The sequence below is a fragment of the Macaca nemestrina genome, chromosome 10 (assembly GCF_043159975.1).
Source record: "Macaca nemestrina isolate mMacNem1 chromosome 10, mMacNem.hap1, whole genome shotgun sequence".
NCBI lineage: Eukaryota > Metazoa > Chordata > Mammalia > Primates > Cercopithecidae > Macaca > Macaca nemestrina.
The window spans coordinates 70,596,789-70,616,937 of NC_092134.1; the positions used below are offsets into that span (position 1 = coordinate 70,596,789).

Sequence of the window (20,149 nt, forward strand, 5' to 3'; positions counted from 1 at the left end):
AACATCACATTTCTTTGACTGGAAAAGCAACAGAGAAGCTGCCATTTCTGGGGGGAGAACAGGAGAGCCACAAGGGACTCAGAATTTTTCACATTTAGAGTTGAGCACTTCTTGGCTAGAAGGGAGCCAGTCCAGCCTCCCAGCAGGGGCAAAGAGCCCCAGACTTTGCTTTGCATCACTTTTTTTTTTTTTTTTTTTTTTTGAGACATGTCATCAGGCTGGAGTACAGTGGCACAATCTCGGCTCACTGCAGGCTCAACCTTCCAGGTTCAGGTGATCCTCCCACTTCAGCCTCCTGAGTAGCTGGGACTACAAATGCTTGCCACTACATTGGCTAATTTTTATATTTTTTGTAGACAGAGGGTTTTGCCACATTGCCCTGGCTGGTCTCCAACTCCTGGGCTCAAGTGATCCTCCTGCCTTGGCCTCCCAAGGTTCTGGGATTACACATGTGAGCTACTGTGTCCGGCTGTGTCTCATGTCTATCCCCTGTGACCCTTGCCCTCAAAAAAGTGTCATGGTTTCATTTCTTGCTTAATGTGAGCTCTGCCTACCTTGTGAACCAAGGCTAGCTTCAAAATTCACAGCCCTGTTGACAGACTAGGATGAAGATGAAGACAATATATTAGAGTGCAGTGTTTCTTAGCATTTATTTACTTCATCCCCACTCAAAGGAGGTAATTACTCTTATCACCCAGGTAATAGAGTGAGGATTCACGCTCAGGTCTTTGAACCATGACACTATATTGGATATATTTTTTATGATTAAGGGTTAGGACACTGCTTTCTTCCACCCAGGATGACTTTCTCTCCATCCCTCCGTGTCGCTTGTTTCGATGCAATCCACCTTTCTGTGCTAAGTGCCACCTCCTCCATGGAGCCTTCTCAGTAGAATTTTTACCTCCTCTAAACTTGCATAACCCATTGTCTATTTGTTTTTTGGTACTTAACCATATTTTATGTGTTATTAATTAGACATATCCCTCTTATCTCCCTTACCAAATTTCTTTTTGTTTTTATTGGTTTGTTTGTTTGTTTGTTTTTGAAACTGAGTCTCGCTGTGTCACCCAGGCTAGACTGCAGTGGCATGATCTCAATTCACTGCAACCTCCACCTCCCAGGTTTAAGCAATTCTCATGCCTTAGCCTCCGTGTGGCTGCGATTACAGGTGCCCACCACCATGCCCAGGTAAATTTTGTATTTTTCGTAGAGATGGGGTTTCACCATATTGGCCAGGCTGGTCTCAAACTCCTGACCTCAAGTGATCCACCTGCCTCAGCCTCCCAAAGTGCTGGGATTACAGGCATGAGCCACCACACGTGGCCCCCAGTTTTTTTATAGTAAGGACGAGGCCTTAGATATTTGTGCCCCCACCACATGATGTAAGTACATAGTAGGCATCCAATAAATGTTTGGGTAAATCAAATCTTCAGCATAACAGGAGATATTTAAGCTGACTGTGTAGGCATTTGTGTAATAGTGTTGCTTCCTTACACCATTCAAAAAACAGTTTAGGATGAGGTCTCAGCCCGGAGGTCTCTGTGTAGCTATGTCACAGCACTGGTGACATTTTGTTCCTTTCCACCCAGAGGGAATTTGTGGAGATGTTAGCAGGATAGGTTATAGAGTTGCTAAGTTCCTTTTTCCAGCCATAAAACATAATAGGTGAACTCTGGGAGGGCAAGAGCTACTTCTCATTTTGTACATATTTTACTAGTGCCTATCACAGGACTAAGGACATAGCTGGTGTAGAGCAAATACTTGTATGGTGGATATGTAACAGAAAGATGGGTGGGTGGGTGGGTGGGTGGATGGATGGATGGATGGATGAACGGATGGATGGATGGATGAATTGATCCTATTGAGTTTGATATGAACTGATTTCCATAGCTGTAGACATCATGCATGCATTGGAGTTAGTTTATTGGACATCCTTCCTTCCAGTCTCCAAAAAAGACAGCTGAAAAGAAACAGCAGCAACCTGTCAAGCTTAAGATAATGGGTAGAAAAAACACTCCTCAAATACAGAAGTGATTTTGGTGAGCCCTTTCTTGGTAAGAGCTATCCACATATGTTAGCAGCAAGCGGCCTGGAAAGACGGGCAGGAGGAACTGAAAAATTCTTTGGTTGTTCCTAGGCCAGGCAGCTGCACTGGGATAGGATGCTTTCACTGTGTGCGTGTTTCTGATGACTCTCTGCTTATACTCCTAGGCCCGGGTAATGGCAACTATTGGAGTGACCAGGGGACTTGGGGACCATGACCTGAAGGTGCATGACTCCAACATCTACATTAAACCATTCCTGTCTTCAGCTCCAGAGGTACCACATGAGGTTTTTGTTTCTATTTTGTACAATAAAACATTTTCAGCATTATTCCTCCTGTCACTGAACCCCATATCCAGACAGTGGCCAACTTGTGTTGTATGTACTTCCACTGTATCTCTCGCGTCTGTGTCTTTTTCCCCCTCCATCCTCACTTTGACTCTTCTGGTTCACACCCTCATCACCTCCTACCCAGATGGCTGCACGGCCTCCTCCTGACATTTTCTAAGTCTGCCAATCTATGCTACATATTGCAATCAGGTGAATTTTCCTTAAAAACTACTGACTCCTAATTGCTCAGAAACTTTCAATGGCAGCCTAGGCATGGAGAGTAAAACTCAGACTCCCATTCACTTGGTGTTCAAGGCTTATTATAATTTGGTCTGGACTTCTCTGATCTTTGTTCTTCTGCACCAGCCAGAATGAACTTGCTGTTTCCCTTACATGACCTTCAGTTTCCCATATTTGCTTAAACTATTCCTTTTGCCAAGAATGCCCTTTCTCCCCAACTCCAAACATCCAAATTCTTTTTTTCTCTATAGAGTTTAGCCTAGATGCTTTTTTATGGAGATTTCCCTGATCTCCTCCTTGCCCAAACAGAAGTAATGTGTCTCCCTACTTGGGATATACATAGAGTACCTTCCACTTAGGGTGCTTTCACTGTCTGCCTTCTGTCACAGTTGTTTTGTTTTGTATTTTGAGACAGAGTCTCACTCTGTCTCCCAGGCTAGAGTGCAGTGGCATGATCTCAGCTAACTGCAACTTCTGTCTCCTGGGCTCAAGTGATTCTCCTGTCTCAGCCTCCCTAGTAGCTGGGACTACAGGTGTGCACCACCATACCCAGCTAATTTTTATATTTTCAGTAGAGACAGGGTTTCTCCATGTTGGTTAGGCTACTGTTGAACTCCTGACCTCAAGTGATCCACCCGTCTCAGCCTCCCGAAGTGCTGAGATTATAGGCATGAGCACTCAGCCTGATCATAGTTATTCATGTATACCTTTTCCCCTCGTTAGACTAATTTCCTGGAGAGCTTCTGTCATTCAGCTGATGTTTAGAGAAGTTAATTTACAAACAAGTTGGTCATGTATTTGGTTTAAAAAAGTCACATGTCTTAACATATAGGAAACAGTATCAATTTCTATGTTGACTTCCAGGATGTAGCATTTAGAAATTTTTTTGCTTCCAAGTTATGGAAAAGTCTAACTGGTAGTATTAGGTTGGTGCAAAAGTAATTGCAGTTTTTGCCATTTTTTAATTACTTTTTCAACAACCCAATAGTTTAAAGGTAAATTTTTCTCACACAGTAAGAAGGCTGAAATCTGATGGCTGCTGGCATTGGTTCAGCACCTCCATTGTGTCAGGGCTGTAGCATCTCTGCATTTCTTTGACTTTCCCTTCATGGTTACAAGGTGGTGGCGGCAGGTCCAAGCCTGACACATTTCTATACAAAGATGGAAAGGAGGGGCAGCCTCTGTCCCAACAGATATTCACTTGCATCTCATTGGCCAGAACTGTGTCACATGACCTTCTAGCTGCAAGGGAGGTTGAGAGAGCAAGAGCTTTAACTCTCCCAATTTCTACAGTAGAAGGAAATCAGGAAGGCAGAAGTCAGGAACCAATAGCATATACTACAATGTGTAATTAAGGTTTTTTGCTTTTTGTTTCTTGTTTTTTTTGTTGTTGTTTTTTGTTGTTGTTGTTGTTGTTGTTTTTGAGTTGGAGTCTCACTCTGTTGCCTAGGCTGGAGTGCAGTGGTGCAACATTGGCTCACTGCACCCTCCACCTCCCAGATTCAAGTGATTCTCCTGCCTCAGCCTCCCAAGTAGCTGGTATTACAGGTACGCACCACCATGCCTGGCTAATTTTTGTATTTTTAGTGGAGATGGGGTTTCACCATATTGGCCAGGCTGGTCTTGAACTCCTGAGCTCAAGTGATCCATTTGCCTCAGCCTCCCAAAGTGCTGGGATTACAGGCATGAGCCACTGCACCTTGCCTGTAATTAAGTATTAAAATAATTCCTTGGACTGGAAATGCTCAGAACATTTAGACATAACTCTATTTGCATGTACTTCCCAAGAGCAGGTGCTGTTTTAACAAATACTATTTTGGTCAGAGGAAACAGAAACTTACTCAAGCTAACTCAAAAAAAAAAAAAAAAAAAAAAAAGGATATGTTTAATAATACTGCAAGAAGGCCAGCTGGGTGTGGTCACTCATACCTGTAATCCCAGCACTTTGGGAGGCTGAGGCAGGAGGATCGCTTGAGACCAGCATGGGCAACGTAGCAGGATCCTCGTTCCTACAAAAAGTAAAAAATTAGTTGGATGTGGTGGCACATGCCTGTCCCAGCTACTCAGAAGGCTGAAGTGAGAGGATTGCTTGAGCCCAGGAGCTCAAAGTTGCAGCGAGCCGTAATTGTGCCATGACACTCCAGCCTGGGCAACAGAGTGAGACACTGACTCAAAAAAAAAAATAGTAATAATATTAGAAAAGATATTTATGGTGTCCATGAGCAGAACGATTGAACAGCCAGGCTTTATGGGAGAGTGGTTTTGAAATCAGGGCAGCCCTGCAAAGCCTCCACAGCAGAAAGTTCTCAGCCCTCACATGGAGTTCTGCCATTGATGTGGCCAACCACATTCTTTATGGCTCTGCTACCAATCAACCCAGTTTCTCATTCTCCCAATTCCACATTTCTAGAGAGGAGTCTGGTTGGGCCAGTTCACCTTTTATATTAGACCAAAGTGACTTCCCAGCCTGTGTGTTTGTCCCTTCTGATTGTATGTCCACTTCACCCTCTATGGGCACAAACGGTCACCTAGACCCACCAATTTGGCCGAGTTGTGAGCAGGGAGTGGTTTCCTGAGGGTTTTTTAGAGCTGGGCTGGCATCCATAGTACATGTAGATAAAAGGGACTAAGAAGCCACTGAAAGAGAAATGTCTAGTAAATGTTGGGCGTGGAAGATACACACATTTCCTGGTATCACCCAGGATTTCAAGTGAGGTCAGCTCGGTAGAAATAATAATTACCATTTTTCAAGACTCTGCAAGTGTTCTCTCGTGAGTCCTTATAGCGATTCTGCATAATGAAGACCATGACTACATTAGGTGTCCAAAGTGCCCCCTAGAAGCTGGTGAATTCCTGGCCAACATCAGGATCCATGAATTAACGTTAAAACTACTTCTCACCAGAGAAGAGCAATAAATGTCGGACCTTCAACTCTCTTTTCTTTGAATGCCATTGAGCACAGGGCTTATAACTGGACTCATAGACTTTTCTATTTTCCCCCTTACGAGAGAGGCGTTTGTCAGATAACTTAAATGTTGCCTTCACCTTTCTACTTTCCAAAAAGCATCCGTAAAGGTCTTGATTTTGCTCCTTAAAGCAAAGTAAAAACCTCCTTCTCCACCTCCCTTTCTCACATATACTTTTTATATAAAATGAGAAGCAGCAGCTCCAGTTGGCTTGAAGCAGAGTGCTCTCTATGCATTAGATTTTAGATCTTCCAATCTCTCTGCTACTGCGGATCTCAGGAAGGGACTGTAGGCTTAAAACTTGGGCCTGCATGGAAGACTCCCTGAGAACTGAGTAAGAATCCCAGGCAGTTGGTGAGAAAGCTTGTGTCACCTCGCTGAATGGTACTCGTTTGTAGGGCCCTGAGTTGGTCACTTCAGCATTGATGGGAGAGGAGAGGATTTAGAAGGAAACTGTCAACCTCTGCAAAAATTTAAATGCTCTTAGAAAAGTTCTAGAGTTGAATAAAGTGTGACAGTTTCAATAATAATAAAACTAATTGTTATTTACTACTTAGTCCGGGTGAGATAACCTACCAAGTTTATTTTTAATTGATAAATAATTATGTATATTGATGGGATATAGTGTAACGTTTTGATATATGTTTACATTATGGAATGACTAAATTAAGCTAATTAACATATTCATCACTTCATATACTTATCATTTTTTTGTGGTAAGAACTTTTAAAATCTACTCTTAATAATTAAAAAATACACATTATTATTAACTGTGGTCATGATGCCGTGCAGTAGATCTCTAAAACTTATTCCTCCTGTCTAACTGAACCTTGGTATCCCTCGACCAACACCTCCCTATCTCCATGCAACAAATGAAGGTTTTTACAGGACACATCTCATTTACTCTTTACAATAACGCTGTGAGGTAAGTAAAGTTATTATACCCAATTTACAGATTGGGAAATTGGAACCAAGGAGAGTAAAATAACCCCCGAAGTTACACAGTTATTAAGTAGCAAGCTGGTACTTGTACCCAGGCCTATGTAATTAGATCAGAGTCTGTAGGGGAGAGAAGCCAAATTCAAGGAAAGGTATTTGGTCAGTGTTTAGGGACCTACCAAGTAGTGATTCAAGGCGCTCTGAAGAGGGTGCCTTTGTCTTAAACCTAAGACAGCAACTTTGGGGACCTTGGGGGCCAGAGTTTCCCAGAGAAATACTACTGGCCTCAGATTGAAGTTGTGGAAAATGATGGTATAGTAGAAAGGGTAATTGGGAAAGACAGTAATGGCCTTTGTTGTGTGTGCAAACCCAGACCAGACAGAATTGTGCAAAGTAACACTGTACACCTATAATTTAACTTAATGGGCATGTAGTGCATCTAAGATTCTCTTGCACAAGATTAAAATTGTTGTACATGTTAAATGTTTCCAGATGGAGAGGCCTTCACCAGAGCCAGGAAGGGGTGGCAGGGGGTGGAACTGTTAGAAGGGAAGCAGAAGAGCAGCTTGAATTGGCTACTACAGAGAACACAAGAAAAAAAAATAGGTACAAGGAACCCCCTGTTCCCAATTTTTGGAGCAGGAACCCCTTTTCCCTGGGTGGTAGTGATAAAATCATTCCCAAGAGAATCGACCTCTGTTGGGAGCCTCCAAAGCTTGATTAACGTATTGAAACCACCTAAGGGAGAATAACCGACCCACTTCCTCTCTTATTCCCCCATCCCGAGCCCACCTTCTTTCTGTGACTCCCTAAGAACATTCCCCTGCTGTGCTCTGTCTTTGCCAGGCATGGATCTTTATTTCACATTTGGGTTCTAAATTTCAAACCCAGCTCAGTCTGGTAGTTTTAACAGTTGTGGGGGGCTGGGGGTGGAATGTGTTTGAATTCTAAGAAAAAGGGCTCAAAAATCTTCTTGGAAATCAGCATTGTTCCCATTCATCATTGTGGCTCCTAATTCGATTTGATGAGTTAAATATAAATAAATCAAAAACATGTGGATCAAATTTATGTTGGAAAAAAAAAAAAAAAACTCACAGGGGTTTAAAAATTAGTGAAGGGTTTCTAGCCAAACACGTTTTCAGTTTCGCTGAACACAAGGCGCTGGAAAAATCTCGAGTTTGCCAAACCCAAAGAGCAGCCGCCAGGTTTGCTGAGCTTCCCTCAAACCTTCCCCAGTCTAAGTCAGGGATTTCTGGCCAAGAACTGAATTCCAAGAGAGGCCCTCACCACCAGTCGAGCGCAGGCCTGTTCTCTGGAGGTGTGGGTTGAGTGTAGGGGATGTTTTGACTCCCCTCTAGCCTGCGGTACCTGGTTTTTCCTGCCTAACAGCATAGGGTGCAGCCTCTCCCCCAGCATAAGGAAAATGTCCCCAGCCAGGTCCCCCACCCTCTTGCTTAGTGAAGTTCGCCTTTAAACTTTTTTATACTGTCCTGAAAGAGTTCAGTGGACAAGGAAGGATTTGTTAACTCAAAGGCACTTGAGCCCAGGCTCTCCCCACATTCTTCTTTCCCAGAAATTCTCCCACTCCCAGTCCAGCACACATCTCATGTCCTGTAACTCAGACAGCCCAGCACAGGCCGGCAGCCCAAACCTCCAGATGTTCTCTGTGCCACGCCCCTTTTTGGCCAGTGACAGGACTTCCGTAGAGCTAGGATTCTTCTTAATTTCACCCTTCTTTCCAGCCTCCACTCAAAGACCGTGCTGTTGCCTTTACCCCATTTTGGGCTCTTGGAGAAACAAGGCCTTCCTCTATTTGGGACCAGTTTGCGGAGCCAGCTCCCTCCTCAGCTCAGCAAGCCCCCTTCCCGCCCCTGCTAGACTGAACCACAGGGTCCCAATTTTATTTCTGCTTCATTTTTCCTTTCTTTGGTTATCAAGATTCCTGTCAGCTATTTTTTATAACTCCAGATCACTTATTTAGCTCACTCTCAATTTTCTAAAATCTAGGGTTTTTTTTCTTTTATCTGAAACAGCCTTCTTTAAAAGAACAAAGACCTTAGACTGTAGTATCTGAATTCCAATCCAGCACCAGTGTTACCAGAGGACTGCACAAGCAATCACAGCCTGTCTTTTCTCTTCCTTAAGGTGGGGTAAAAATCCCTATGTTGACATGTTGTTAGGAAAAGCAAATGAAAACATCAGTGAAATTGCATGGCGCAAGATGTGGTACGTGGTCAGCGATAGTAAATATTAGTCTTCCTTCCCCACCGGCTTCTGGAAGGCTTCACACTTAAAGATTCCTTGTATTCACTTTTGTATTAATAGAGAATGGGCCAGGCACAGTGGATCACACCTGTAATCCCAACGCTTTGGGAGGCCAAGGCAAGAGAATCATTTGAACCCAGGAGTTCAAAACCAGCCTGGGCAACATAAGGAAAACCTTGTCTCTACAAAAAATAAATAAATAAATAAATAATAAATCCTCCCAAACATATTATTTATAAATAATGAATTTATAAATAATAAATTAGTGGTATGTGCCTGTAGTCTCAGCTACAGGGGATGCTGAGGTGGGAGGATCACTTGAGCCTTGGAAGGTTGAGGCTGCAGTGAGCCATGATTGTGCCACTGCACCCCAGCCTGGGCGACAGAGAAAGACCCTGTTTCCCACCACCCCTCCCCATGGAAAAGAGAGAGAATGAAGGCCAGGCACAACGACTCACGCCTATAATCTCAGTGCTTTGGGAGGCTGAAGTGGGAGGATCACCTGAGCCTAGAAGTTCAAGACCAGCTTGGACAATATAAACGAAACCCTGTCTCTACAGAAAGTTTAAAAATTATCAGGGCATAGTGGTGCATACCTGTAGTCTCAGCTACTCGGGAGACTGAGGCTAGAGAATCACTTGAGTCCAGGAGTTCAAGGCTGCCTTGGGCTATGATCGCACCACTGCTCTCAAGCCTTGGTGACAGAGTGAGACCTTGACTCTCAGAATTCCTGCTTTGTTTGGGTTTCCCCATTTTCTCCCATGAAAACATGAATAATATTTAACATGTTTACATCTTAACATTTATTTATAGTCTTCCGATTCTGGGTGACATTTTGTGCCCAAGCCAAAATCCCATTTGGGAAAAGATCATATTTTGTTATATTTTGTGCTTTCTGCAGTCTGGCCCATTCATGAGAAACAATATTGGTGCATATTGACATGGGAATATGGCTGTGCCATCTGAAGTGAAGCAGAACATGATTGTTCATACAAAGAGTGTGATGATATACAGAGAAAAGCATATATGCATAGCCGAAAGTCTTGAAGTTTTAATAAATGGTAACAGTAATTCTATTTGGAAGAGGAAGACAAATTTGTTTTAAAGAATTCCCTGGGCGCCTCAAAAAAGCCTGGAGGCCATATGATATGGTGGTTAAAAAACTTAGACTGGTAATCAATCTTGGCTTCAAGCTCTATTGCCGCACTAACTAAGTGACCTTGAAAAAGTTACTTCCCTGGATCTCAACTTCCTGTTTGGTGAAAAAGAGGCCAATAGAGTTGTTATACTAAGGAATCCAAGGAAAAAAACTAAATGACATATGAAGTACTCCACACAAATAAATATTAATTCCTAGCATAATAAATATTACTTCCTAGCGCCTCTTCCTAATCCATTACAACAACAAAATTTCACTGGTTCTTTCCTTAGATATCATGAGTCCGGTGGTGTTTACTGAGTAAGGCGCTGGGGAACATATCTTCAAGGAATTCAAATTTGTGGCTAGTTAGATGGTTAGACTAGCCAAGGAATAATGAGCCATAAAGCATGTGTTTCTTGCTTTCTAAGGGACTAGAGGATTTGGATATAGGAGGGAGAACTATATAATCTAAAGAAGAGGAGAATAGGACAATTTGTTTTAAAAGAAAGGAAGAAATAGTCTAGTGTGAAATAAAATTTGCCTTATGGGGCCATTTGAGTTTGAAAGATTAGCTCGAAGGGCTGTTAGCTCTAATAAAGCTAATTACCACAGAGGTCCTTGAACCGGACCTAAGGCGGTAGATAAGGTCTTCAGCAAGAGGAGTATCTTGGCTGTAACTGTGGGAGATGGGGGAGCTGCAGACAGGGCAGTCATTGCAGGACTGAGACTGTGGCAGTGAGGAGCTGAACTGGTGAAGGGACCGTGGAAACTAAAAGGTGGCACAGTGAGGCAGACTGGGTTTAGAGGATGAAGCCGAGTAAAATTTAAAAAACAAGACTTCGCTTTCCAGCCTACATGAAAGGAAGAATGGTGGTACTTGTTGGGGTCTGAAGAGGAAAAAATATGCCTTTTTTTGTTGTAAGTTTTCTGAACGAATTAAAAAAATAGACACTGGAGTCTGGGGTCAAAATAACTTTAATAAATGGTATAAAGTTAGATTGGTTTGGTTAAAATGGTTTGGATTTGAGACCAAAATGGAGTTCTCATTCGTCTCCTCTAGCCCCCGAATCAAACCTATGGAACAGCTGTGGGCTCTCATCTCCCAATCCCAGAGCGGGAAGGTCTTCCTAGTATTTACCTGCTGGAGGACAGGAACAGAGGGAACAAGCACCACTTACAGACAAATAGGGACCACAGAAATAATCCAGGGAGTTCAATGTCCCATGTTTCGTCTTTCCAGTCTTATTGGGATAGAGGGCATGGAAGAGTTATATCCCAACACAATTCCTCTGTGCCCTTTTTGACTATAAAACAAACCTGCTCCAAAACTTAAAGGTTTTGCAGAACAATTTCTGTTTCTCTTTCATAGTTCCATTGGTTGACTAGGCTCAGCTAGGTGGCTCTCCCTTAGGACCTCTCACATAGCCACAGTCAGATGTGAGTTGGGGCTGGGGTTGTTCTGAAGACCTGTTGCGGCTAGAAGTCCAAGATGGCTTTCTCACATATTAATTGTTGGCTGTCAACTGGGAGTTTAACTGAGGCAGCAGTACATGGCCTCTCCATGTGGTTTTGACTTCCCAGAGCATGGCAGCTAGATTCTGAGAGGAAATATCTAAGAGTGGGTGGTTCAAGAATCCCGGATAGGCGTGGTGGCATGTAGCTATAGTCTCAGCTACTCGGAGGCTGAGGTAGGAAGATTGCCTGAGCCCAGGAGCTCAAGGTCAGCCTGAGCAACATAGTGATAACCCATCTTGAAAGAGAGAGAGAGAGAGAGAGAGAGAGAGAGAGAGAGGGGTAGGGAGGGAGGGGAGGGGGGAGAGAGAGAAACAGAGAGAGAAAGGGAGAAAGGGAAAAGAGAAAGGGAGAAAGGGAGAAAAGAAAATAGTCCGAGGCAGAATCAGCAAGGCTTCTTAAAACCTAGCCTAAGAAATCCCAGAACATCAGCACTGCCACATTCTGTTGGTCCAGGACATCACTAAGGCTAGTCCATGTTTGAGGATAGGGGAATTGGATCCACCTCTTGATGTGAGGAATAACATGCTTGTACAGGAAGGGAAGGAACTGATGGCAGTCATCCTGGAGACAGACACTGTGTCACAGCCTTCCTGTAGAAATGCCCTCCCCACTGTGAAATCTTGAGGGTGAAAAGTAATAATCATCTGTCTTTCCAGGCCTAAGTAATATAAGTTGATGAGTTAGCTGTTTAGCTAGTTAAGAAAGGAAATCTAGCAGTGTAAAGGCAGATTTACAAAGAAGCTAATTAAACTTAAGTATTGGGGACCTTCGCTCAGATCAGCCCCTGTGAGTTCTGATTGTTGCCAGAAACTGTAGACAGGCTGTTCCAGATGAGGAGCCAGGTTGCAATCAGGAAACACTTATGTAAACATTTCTCAAAGGAAAGGGACCTCAGCTTCCAGGGTTCCAGTAACATGTTGTGATTTTTTTTTCTCATTCTTAATAAACATTCACATTAGTATCTAAATTTGTATTCATAATTACTTTTGTATTCTTAAACAGAGCCCCCAAAATTTCATAAACCTCAGACCTCACAAAACATGTATCCCCCTGCAAAAAGGGAAAATGAGGAGTTCTAAGGATACTTTGTTAGTCTTAAGCATTCATATTTGACAGCTTTCTTGAGCCACTTTCCAGCCCTGCATATCTGTAATATCTCATATTTCTGTGTTCTCAATTAGCATGGCACACCCGTGGGGGCAATTTGCCCCCTCCCACCACTGCCACCACTTTGAATATTTTGGGGGATAAAATCACATTAAGTGTACAGGTGGCCAGGCGTGGTGACTCACACCTGTAATCCCAGCACTTTGGGAGGCTGCGCCAGGTAGGTCACGAGGTCAAGAGATCGAGACCATACTGGCCAATATGGTGAAACCCCGTCTCTATTAAAAATACAAAAATTAGCTGAGCATGGTGGCGGGTGCCTGTAGTCCCTGTTATTTGGGAGGCTGAGGCAGGAGAATCACTTGAACCCAGGAGGCGGAGGTTGCAGTGAGCCGAGATCTCACCACTGCACTCCAGCCTGGCAACAGAGCAAGACTCTGTCTCAAAAAACAAAGAGTATACAGGCTGGGTGTGGTAGCTCCTGCCTGTAATCACAGAACTTTGGGAGGCTGAGGCAGGTGGATCACATGAGGCCAGGAGATCAAGGGTAGCCTGGCCAACATGGTGAAACCCTGTCTCTACTAAAAATACAAAAACTAAGCATGGTGATGCATGCCTGTAATCCCAGCTGCTTAGAAGGCTGAGGCGCAAGAATCGCTTGAACCCAGGAGGCAGAGGCTGTAGTGAGCTGAGATTACGCCATTGCACTCCAGCCCGAGCAACGGAGTAAGACTCTGTCTCAGAAAGAAAAAAAAAAAAAGTATGCAGAAGCTACTTTCTTTGATTCTGGTATATTCTCGTCTTACATGGGAGAGACTTCACGATGTGTCCTGTGCATCTCCATCTCTAATCTCAGGTCTGGCTATAAAAATCAGTTGTGTGCATCTGTGTGTCATTTACATGGCTGATTCTCATTTGGCCAGTGACTTGAGATTTGCCAACCAACTGTTGGAATAAAACTTGAGATTTACTCTGACACACACCAAAAAACTAACTTAGCAACTCACAGCCTGGGCCACAGGGGAAGACCCTGTCTTTGAAAAAGAAAAAAATGCAAATCCCTGGAATCCACTTCCTGAGAATCTGAATCATTGATCTAGGATGAGTTCTAAACATTTTTACATTTTGGATAATTCTGTAGTAAGTGATCTAAAGACCACTCTTTGAGAAACAGATAATGTCACAGGATCCTTAGGGTGTTGCTTCACTGGCCGGAAACCTCTATGGCTGGTGGTGTCTTTGCCCAAGTTTTGCTCAGGCCCACTGGGCCAGTTCTGCCCACTCAGCCTGGCAGGCTGCACTCAGCTTTTGCTACCAGCTCAGAGCCCATGCCTGCCAAGAGCGAGCCAGGCACAGAGCAGTGAGGGGTGTGTGAGAGAGTAAGCAAGTATGGGGTTCGGCCACTACACACATCCAGACATACCACCTGTGGCACCAGCACAGGTGCCAGTTCCCTGCCGTGGCTGAACCAGGCATACCACAAGCGGCTTCCATTGTGGGCACCGGGGAATGCGGTGGTACCTGAAAGCTTGGAGGTACCAGGAACTGTAGAGCCCCAAAGAGGGTGTTACAGCCCTGGCTCGGAGAGCTCCTAAGTCTGGGTTCCCCAAAGGGCCATGGCTCTTTCCTCCTCTTTTCTCTCCTCCTCATTGCCTGCAGTGTGGCAAGAGGGAGGCGTGTTTCAGCCCTGTTTGTGTTACAACAGTGGGTCCTGAGTTCTTGTCCCACGTCCAGGAAGAATGAGATACATGGGCAACTGGAGGATGAGCAAGGCCAAGAGGTGCTTTATTGAGCTATCGCTCACCCAGGAGACCTGAAGTGGGTAGCTTCTTTCCATAGGCAGGTCATCCTGATGAGTGCAGCCCTCAGTGGAGAGGAGACCCAGAGTGGGTAGCTCCTATCTGCAGGCAGGTTGTGCCATTGTTTCTGTGAGTCTGGCTGAGTCCGGGGTTTTTACAGGCTTCAGAAGGGAGGAAGTGCATGCTGCTTGGTTCATGGGTGGCCATGAGTGGGCCAGAAAAAGCACCATAAGTTCTCACTCCAGGTCGTGAGCCCCACCTGGAACTGACAGCCTGACTCCCATGCTTCAAGCTATCCCTGGCTTGAAGGTGCTGCTTCACCAGGGACCTGCCCCTTTCTACCCAGGAACATGTCTGCTTCCTGCTGCCATCAACATGTCATCCACGACACCCTGGCTGTCTGCATCAAGAGGTGCCTGCAGGCCCACCTTGAGCCACCCTCAGCCCTTCCCCTTGGCCTCCCTCTCATGCTTGGTGGTGACCAAAGCCCAGAGGTGGCTGAGGTGGCAGGGGGCTGGCACATCAGTGCTGCCCCAAGCCCCCACACACCCAGCCAGGTCACGACAGTGCCCAGGCTCAGTCACAACTTTGCTCCACACTGGAGTGGGCACTGGGAGCTGAGAGAGGCCAGGCAGCAGGAGCAGGCACTTCTGAGCCTGCAGGGGCAGGGGTACTTCCAAGGCACCCAAGAGCATAGGGATGCCTGGGTCTGTAGCCATGGTTGGGTGGCTGCACCTGCACCTGGAAGGAGAGGGCTCCTGCCCCACCAACTTGGGGGCTCCCACCAGCTCCATGGAGCACACAACCCAGTTGTGCCACCCCTGCTACAGCCAGCATCTTTGCAGCGGCTGCTCCAGACAGACTGCTACTGCCATCAGTAAGCTGTTCTTCACTGTGCTGCAGGAACTTGCTTTACAATCCTAAAATGGGTTTGTGATGCATCCATATTGTAGTCCCAGATTGTGTGATTCACTCCTACAATGCATGTGGCTCATGCCAGGCTGGTGGGTTAAGGATATGATATACCTCATTCTGCACTTGAACAAGCTATGTCTTGGGCTTCTTGCTACCAGAACAACTGCAATTAGTGGGATTGACTTTGTCACACAGCAGGTATCCCACAGTTCACCTGTGGTGATTGTATCTCCCCTTCTAAGGCAGCATGCATAATACCTTGCTCACTGGCTCTTGAGATCTCTGAAAACCTGTGGTGAAGAGTCCTGTAAAGTAGTGACACTGATTCTTTCAGTCCCAATGGCCAGAAGCAGCAGTCATTTTATTATTTATATGTCAGGTGACCATCTTAACCCCTCAACCAGGAATTTTCAAGAATCAAAGGGGACATTATTAATAATTATGCTGGGAAAACCGGTGCAAACCAAAACTATTGGAGCAAGCAGGGATATGTGGTCACTCTCTGCCTCACCTACCTCCTGGATGGACTTGAGGCAACTCGGTTCATCTGTTCTGCACCCTCATGTTTGCATTCACAGGTTAGGATTTCTTCTGATGCTTATCTTTGCAAATGGGCATTTTTGTGAAGATAGACTTATTCCTCAAATAATTATTGAGCTATATTGAAACCCATTCATTCACTAATTCATTCAATGGTCCTTTGGATTTACTGGTGAACAAACCATTGGAAACCCAGAGACTTGTAACGTGCCAGGCCTTGTGTGTAGAAAGTGGAAACTTTATGCAATAGCAGCCAGGCATTGGTTATACCTTCAGGCTCTCTGCACAATATCTCATATTTTAGCTGGTTTAGAAAGACACTTTTTGAGCTATTATATTGTATCTACCCTCCAAATTCAAATGTTTGGTCTGTAGACTCCAAAAAACAAACTCTCAAGAATATCTATGGCATATTTCAAGTATAAATGTATACCTGCAGCCAAAACAGCTCCTTTTGCATAGTATGAGCAGCCAATATATTTGTAACACTTCGGTGTCACTGGATTCACTTGCAGCCCAATGTTCTAAAGTCCTGTGGTCAGTCACATCAAGGCCTGATGCTGTGATGAGAGTCGGAGGATGTTGGAGCCATGAGCAGTGGCCACCTAGGTCTAACTTCTCATTTCACAAACAGAGGGCAGATTTGAGAAGTCTAGCCTCACCCTCCCCACTCCCCAGGGGACATCCAGTACTGTGGCCAAACCAAGCAAGGTAAAGCTGCCGAAACACACCAGCCCTTTCTCACATCCCCAGGCTTTGGCCCCTGCAGCTTCCTCTTCACGTAAGGCATACAATGTCCAGCTCGTCCCTCCAAGGAATTGGTACCCACCTTACCTTTGGTATTCCGAGCAAATGGTCTGTAAGCTTTGAAACTGAATGAATAAAGTGATTTTGCCTAATAAGCAGAGGTGGGTTTCAAACCCAAGTCTTCTGCCACCAGATTCAGTGTTTGTTTCATGACATCAAGTAGCGTATATAGAATACTACAGAGAATTTGGGTGTAGTCTTGGTAGCCTGCTGGAATGCCAGTCTTGAAATGATCAACTTGTTTTATAGGACTGCAGGAAGTATGTTGGTGTTTTATTTTCTTCTTGTTATAAGTGTCATTTTCAAGGATCTATAGGTTCAGCTGTTGGGTTGGACATATGAAGTAGAAGGGATAAGATTTCATCTCTTTGTTTCCCACCAACTATTGACAACCTTTACCTTGGGAACCACCTTTGGCTATTTCTGCCAGGAAACACTATTGAGAGCTCCAATCACTGCTATTTTAAATGAGACTTTGGGGATTGAATCCCTGTTCCCCTGAGCCCACTCTTAATCCTCTCCTTCTACCAACTAGACGATATTCAGATGTGGTTGCCCTGAGGTCAGCACCATAAAAGAATTAAAATTGGCAGTTCCCTTCCACATTATTTGATCTTAATTACAGCTTTGTGAGAGAAGTAGAGCAGTTGTTATAATATTTCCTTTTTCTTGTGTTTTTCAGTTTTTAAAAAATGATTTCAGAGATAGGAAAATTGAGCACTAGGCCGGGTGCAGTGGTGCATATGTGTAATTCCAGCACTTTGGGAGGCCAAGGTGGGCAGATCTCTTGAGCTCAGGAGTTTGAGGCCAGTCTGAGAAACATGAAATTCGTTTCTACAAAAAGTGAAAAAGTATAGGTGGTGTGCGCCTATAGTCCCAGCTACTTAGGAGGCTGGGAGGGTTGCTTTAGTGTGGGAGGCTGAGGCTGCAGTGAGCCAGAATTGTGCCACTGTACTCTAGCCTGGGCGACACAGCAAGACCCTGTCTCAAAAAAAATAAAAATAAAAAAGGTGGATCTTCTCAAGTCACAAGGCTTGTTAGAAGCAGAGACCTGAAGCAAGGCTTCTGATAAGAAGGGCAAGCCTCCTTCTCTTCCACAAAGCCAGTCCTGAGCTGCAGGAGCTCATTGTCCTACATTGCGTACTTAAAAGGGAAAAACCAGTTTGGAGAATCTGCTGAACTGATCAAGATGTAAAAGCTGTGAGGGCATCCTAGAGAAGCAGCAGAGATTTGGCAAATGGAAGAATTGATGGATTCTTTTTAAAAGTAGCTTTAAGAAGCCAGTGTCAGCTTATAGTGGTATGAGCCCTCCTAACATGCCACTGAAATATTATCAATAATAAGGCAAAGATGGGAGCAAGTATTACACAAACGCTGAAACAGCAGCCTGCAGCCGAGCACTAAGTGGAGGTGCTGTATTAAAGAGTTGCTTGTCACAGGCTCCTGTGTAAAATAAGTGCCCAATGTTGACATTAAGGACATCTCTTAGTGCTCTGAAACCGAGGGCTCTGTGAGAGCAGTCAGCATTTGGCTCATTCAGAGCACATTAGTCAATGTTCTTGTTTGCCCCCAGACTTATTCCTGCTCCCCCACACTGAATGTTTATTGGCAGCTCCCCTGAAAACAAAGGAAGAAAAGGAAAGAGTTTGCCACTTCTGTTATATATCAGCACATTACGTTTTCTTGATGATTTGGAAGTGTCACAATTAACAAACTAAATCTGTTGGATCACCATGAAATGAGGCAGTCTTCTGAAAGTATCTTGTATGTTTAATTTGTTTCTTCCTCTCTCCTTCCCCTGTTTATGCTTTGTCTTAGCAAGTATGTCCTGAAGACCTACTGTGGTTTACACTATAGAAGATACTGCTAGACCCACAGAGGAAATACAAATTGGGATTTCTGGGCCTTCAGAAGTTGAATTTTGGTGGGACAGTAAGATGACTAACTCCCTGGGTGTTCATTGTAAGCTGGACAGGGGTAAATACCCAATAAGGAAATGCTTTTTTTGGTTGTGAATTGAGTGCTAGGCACAATGCTCTGTTCTGGGCACAAAAACAGATAGGATAAGATGGACCTTACCCCTAAAGGAGTTTCTCATCTGTTACAGTTTTTCAAGGTGAGATTCCCCCCACTACTTGCATCAGAATTCCCTGGGGTCTTTGTTGAAGTATGCAGCTCAGATCTGTACAATCAGACTCTTTTTTTTTTTTTTTTTTTTTTTTTTTTTTTTTTTTTTTTGAGACAGAGTCTCGCTCTGTCGCCCAGGCTGGAGTGTAGTGGCCGGATCTCAGCTCACTGCAAGCTCCGCCTCCCGGGTTTACGCCATTCTCCTGCCTCAGCCTCCCGAGTAGCTGGGACTACAGGTGCCCGCCACCTCACCCGGCTAGTTTTTTGTATTTTTTTTTTTTTTAGTAGAGACGGGGTTTCACCGGGTTAGCCAGGATGGTCTCGATCTCCTGACCTCGTGATCCGCCCGTCTCGGCCTCCCAAAGTGCTGGGATTACAGGCTTGAGCCACCGCGCCCGGCCACAATCAGACTCTTAAAGGTAGAATCTTTGAATCTTAATTTGGTTAAGGTAGCACTCCAGGTGATTCTAAACACATTTAGGTTTGAGAATATCTAATCTTTTAGAAGAGACAGAAAAGTGGGCCCTGAAAGGCTGATGACAAAGATGCCAGCGGTGTTTCAGGACCAGCGTGCTATTTGTCAGTTGCCTGTCTCCTTTGTTGTGATCAGATCGTAAGGAAAGCTTCAGAAGCCTCATGAGGGGATGGAGCACATTCACTTTTTGTTCTTCACCTGGTTGCTCTGGCAAAAGCAATAATATTCTGCCATATTCCAGATTCAGATTCCGCTGAGATAGGATCAGCCTTGTCAGTCTTCCAGGGTAGATCAGATGCTATGTATCTCTCTCTGTACCTAAAGGACAAGGCACAGAGCTTCATCTCTGTGGGACAATCAGTTTCAACTACTATTCATTCAGCGAACCAGGTGTCAGGTTGGGCATTGAAGATACAAAGAGGAAAAAACAGTCCCAACCCTCATGGTGTTTACAGCCTAGTGTCAGGACAGGGCCATAAATCGATGATTACAGTTTCATACAAAACTGATAGACAAAGGTTTACCCACAGTGAAACACATAGGTAAATGTTACATTAGTGGGTGTGAAAAGATTGTGCCTGCAGAGGACCAGGGAAAAGAAAGATGGCCTCTCCTTGGTCCTCCTCAGGATTGCTTTGGCAGGAGAGAGTGGCACCCACCTTTCTCAGCCCCCTTTCTTCACCACCAGTCTAACACTGAGTAACAGAAACCCAAAGGAAGGTTGGGGAGGTGCAAGAAGGGACCCATGGGAAATTGACTTGCTCAGATGGTATCTTCTCAGAGAGGCCCACCATGACCTCATCTTCTAAAATGACACTGTTGTTCTCCTTACCATGCTGGATTTTTCTTCAGAGCATCTGTCATCTTCTGACATTGTAATTTATTTGTATCTATCTCGTCTACTAGTTTAGAAGTTGTGAGAAGCTTTGTCAGTTTTGTT

The 20,149-nt window shown here is 44.5% G+C and overlaps 1 protein-coding gene across 4 annotated transcripts in view; it reads left to right on the plus strand.

Moving 5' to 3' along the window:
* The window catches only part of LOC105474038 (protein phosphatase, Mg2+/Mn2+ dependent 1H), a 366,109-nt gene that overhangs the window by 240,664 nt on the left and 105,296 nt on the right, over nt 1-20,149 (plus strand). For all 4 annotated transcript variants that reach the window (XM_071071519.1, XM_011728342.3, XM_011728343.3 and 1 more), the window contains exon 8: nt 2,212-2,319. In XM_071071519.1, the coding sequence (XP_070927620.1) occupies nt 2,212-2,319 (108 nt within the window). The remainder of the gene's footprint in view (nt 1-2,211; nt 2,320-20,149) is intronic.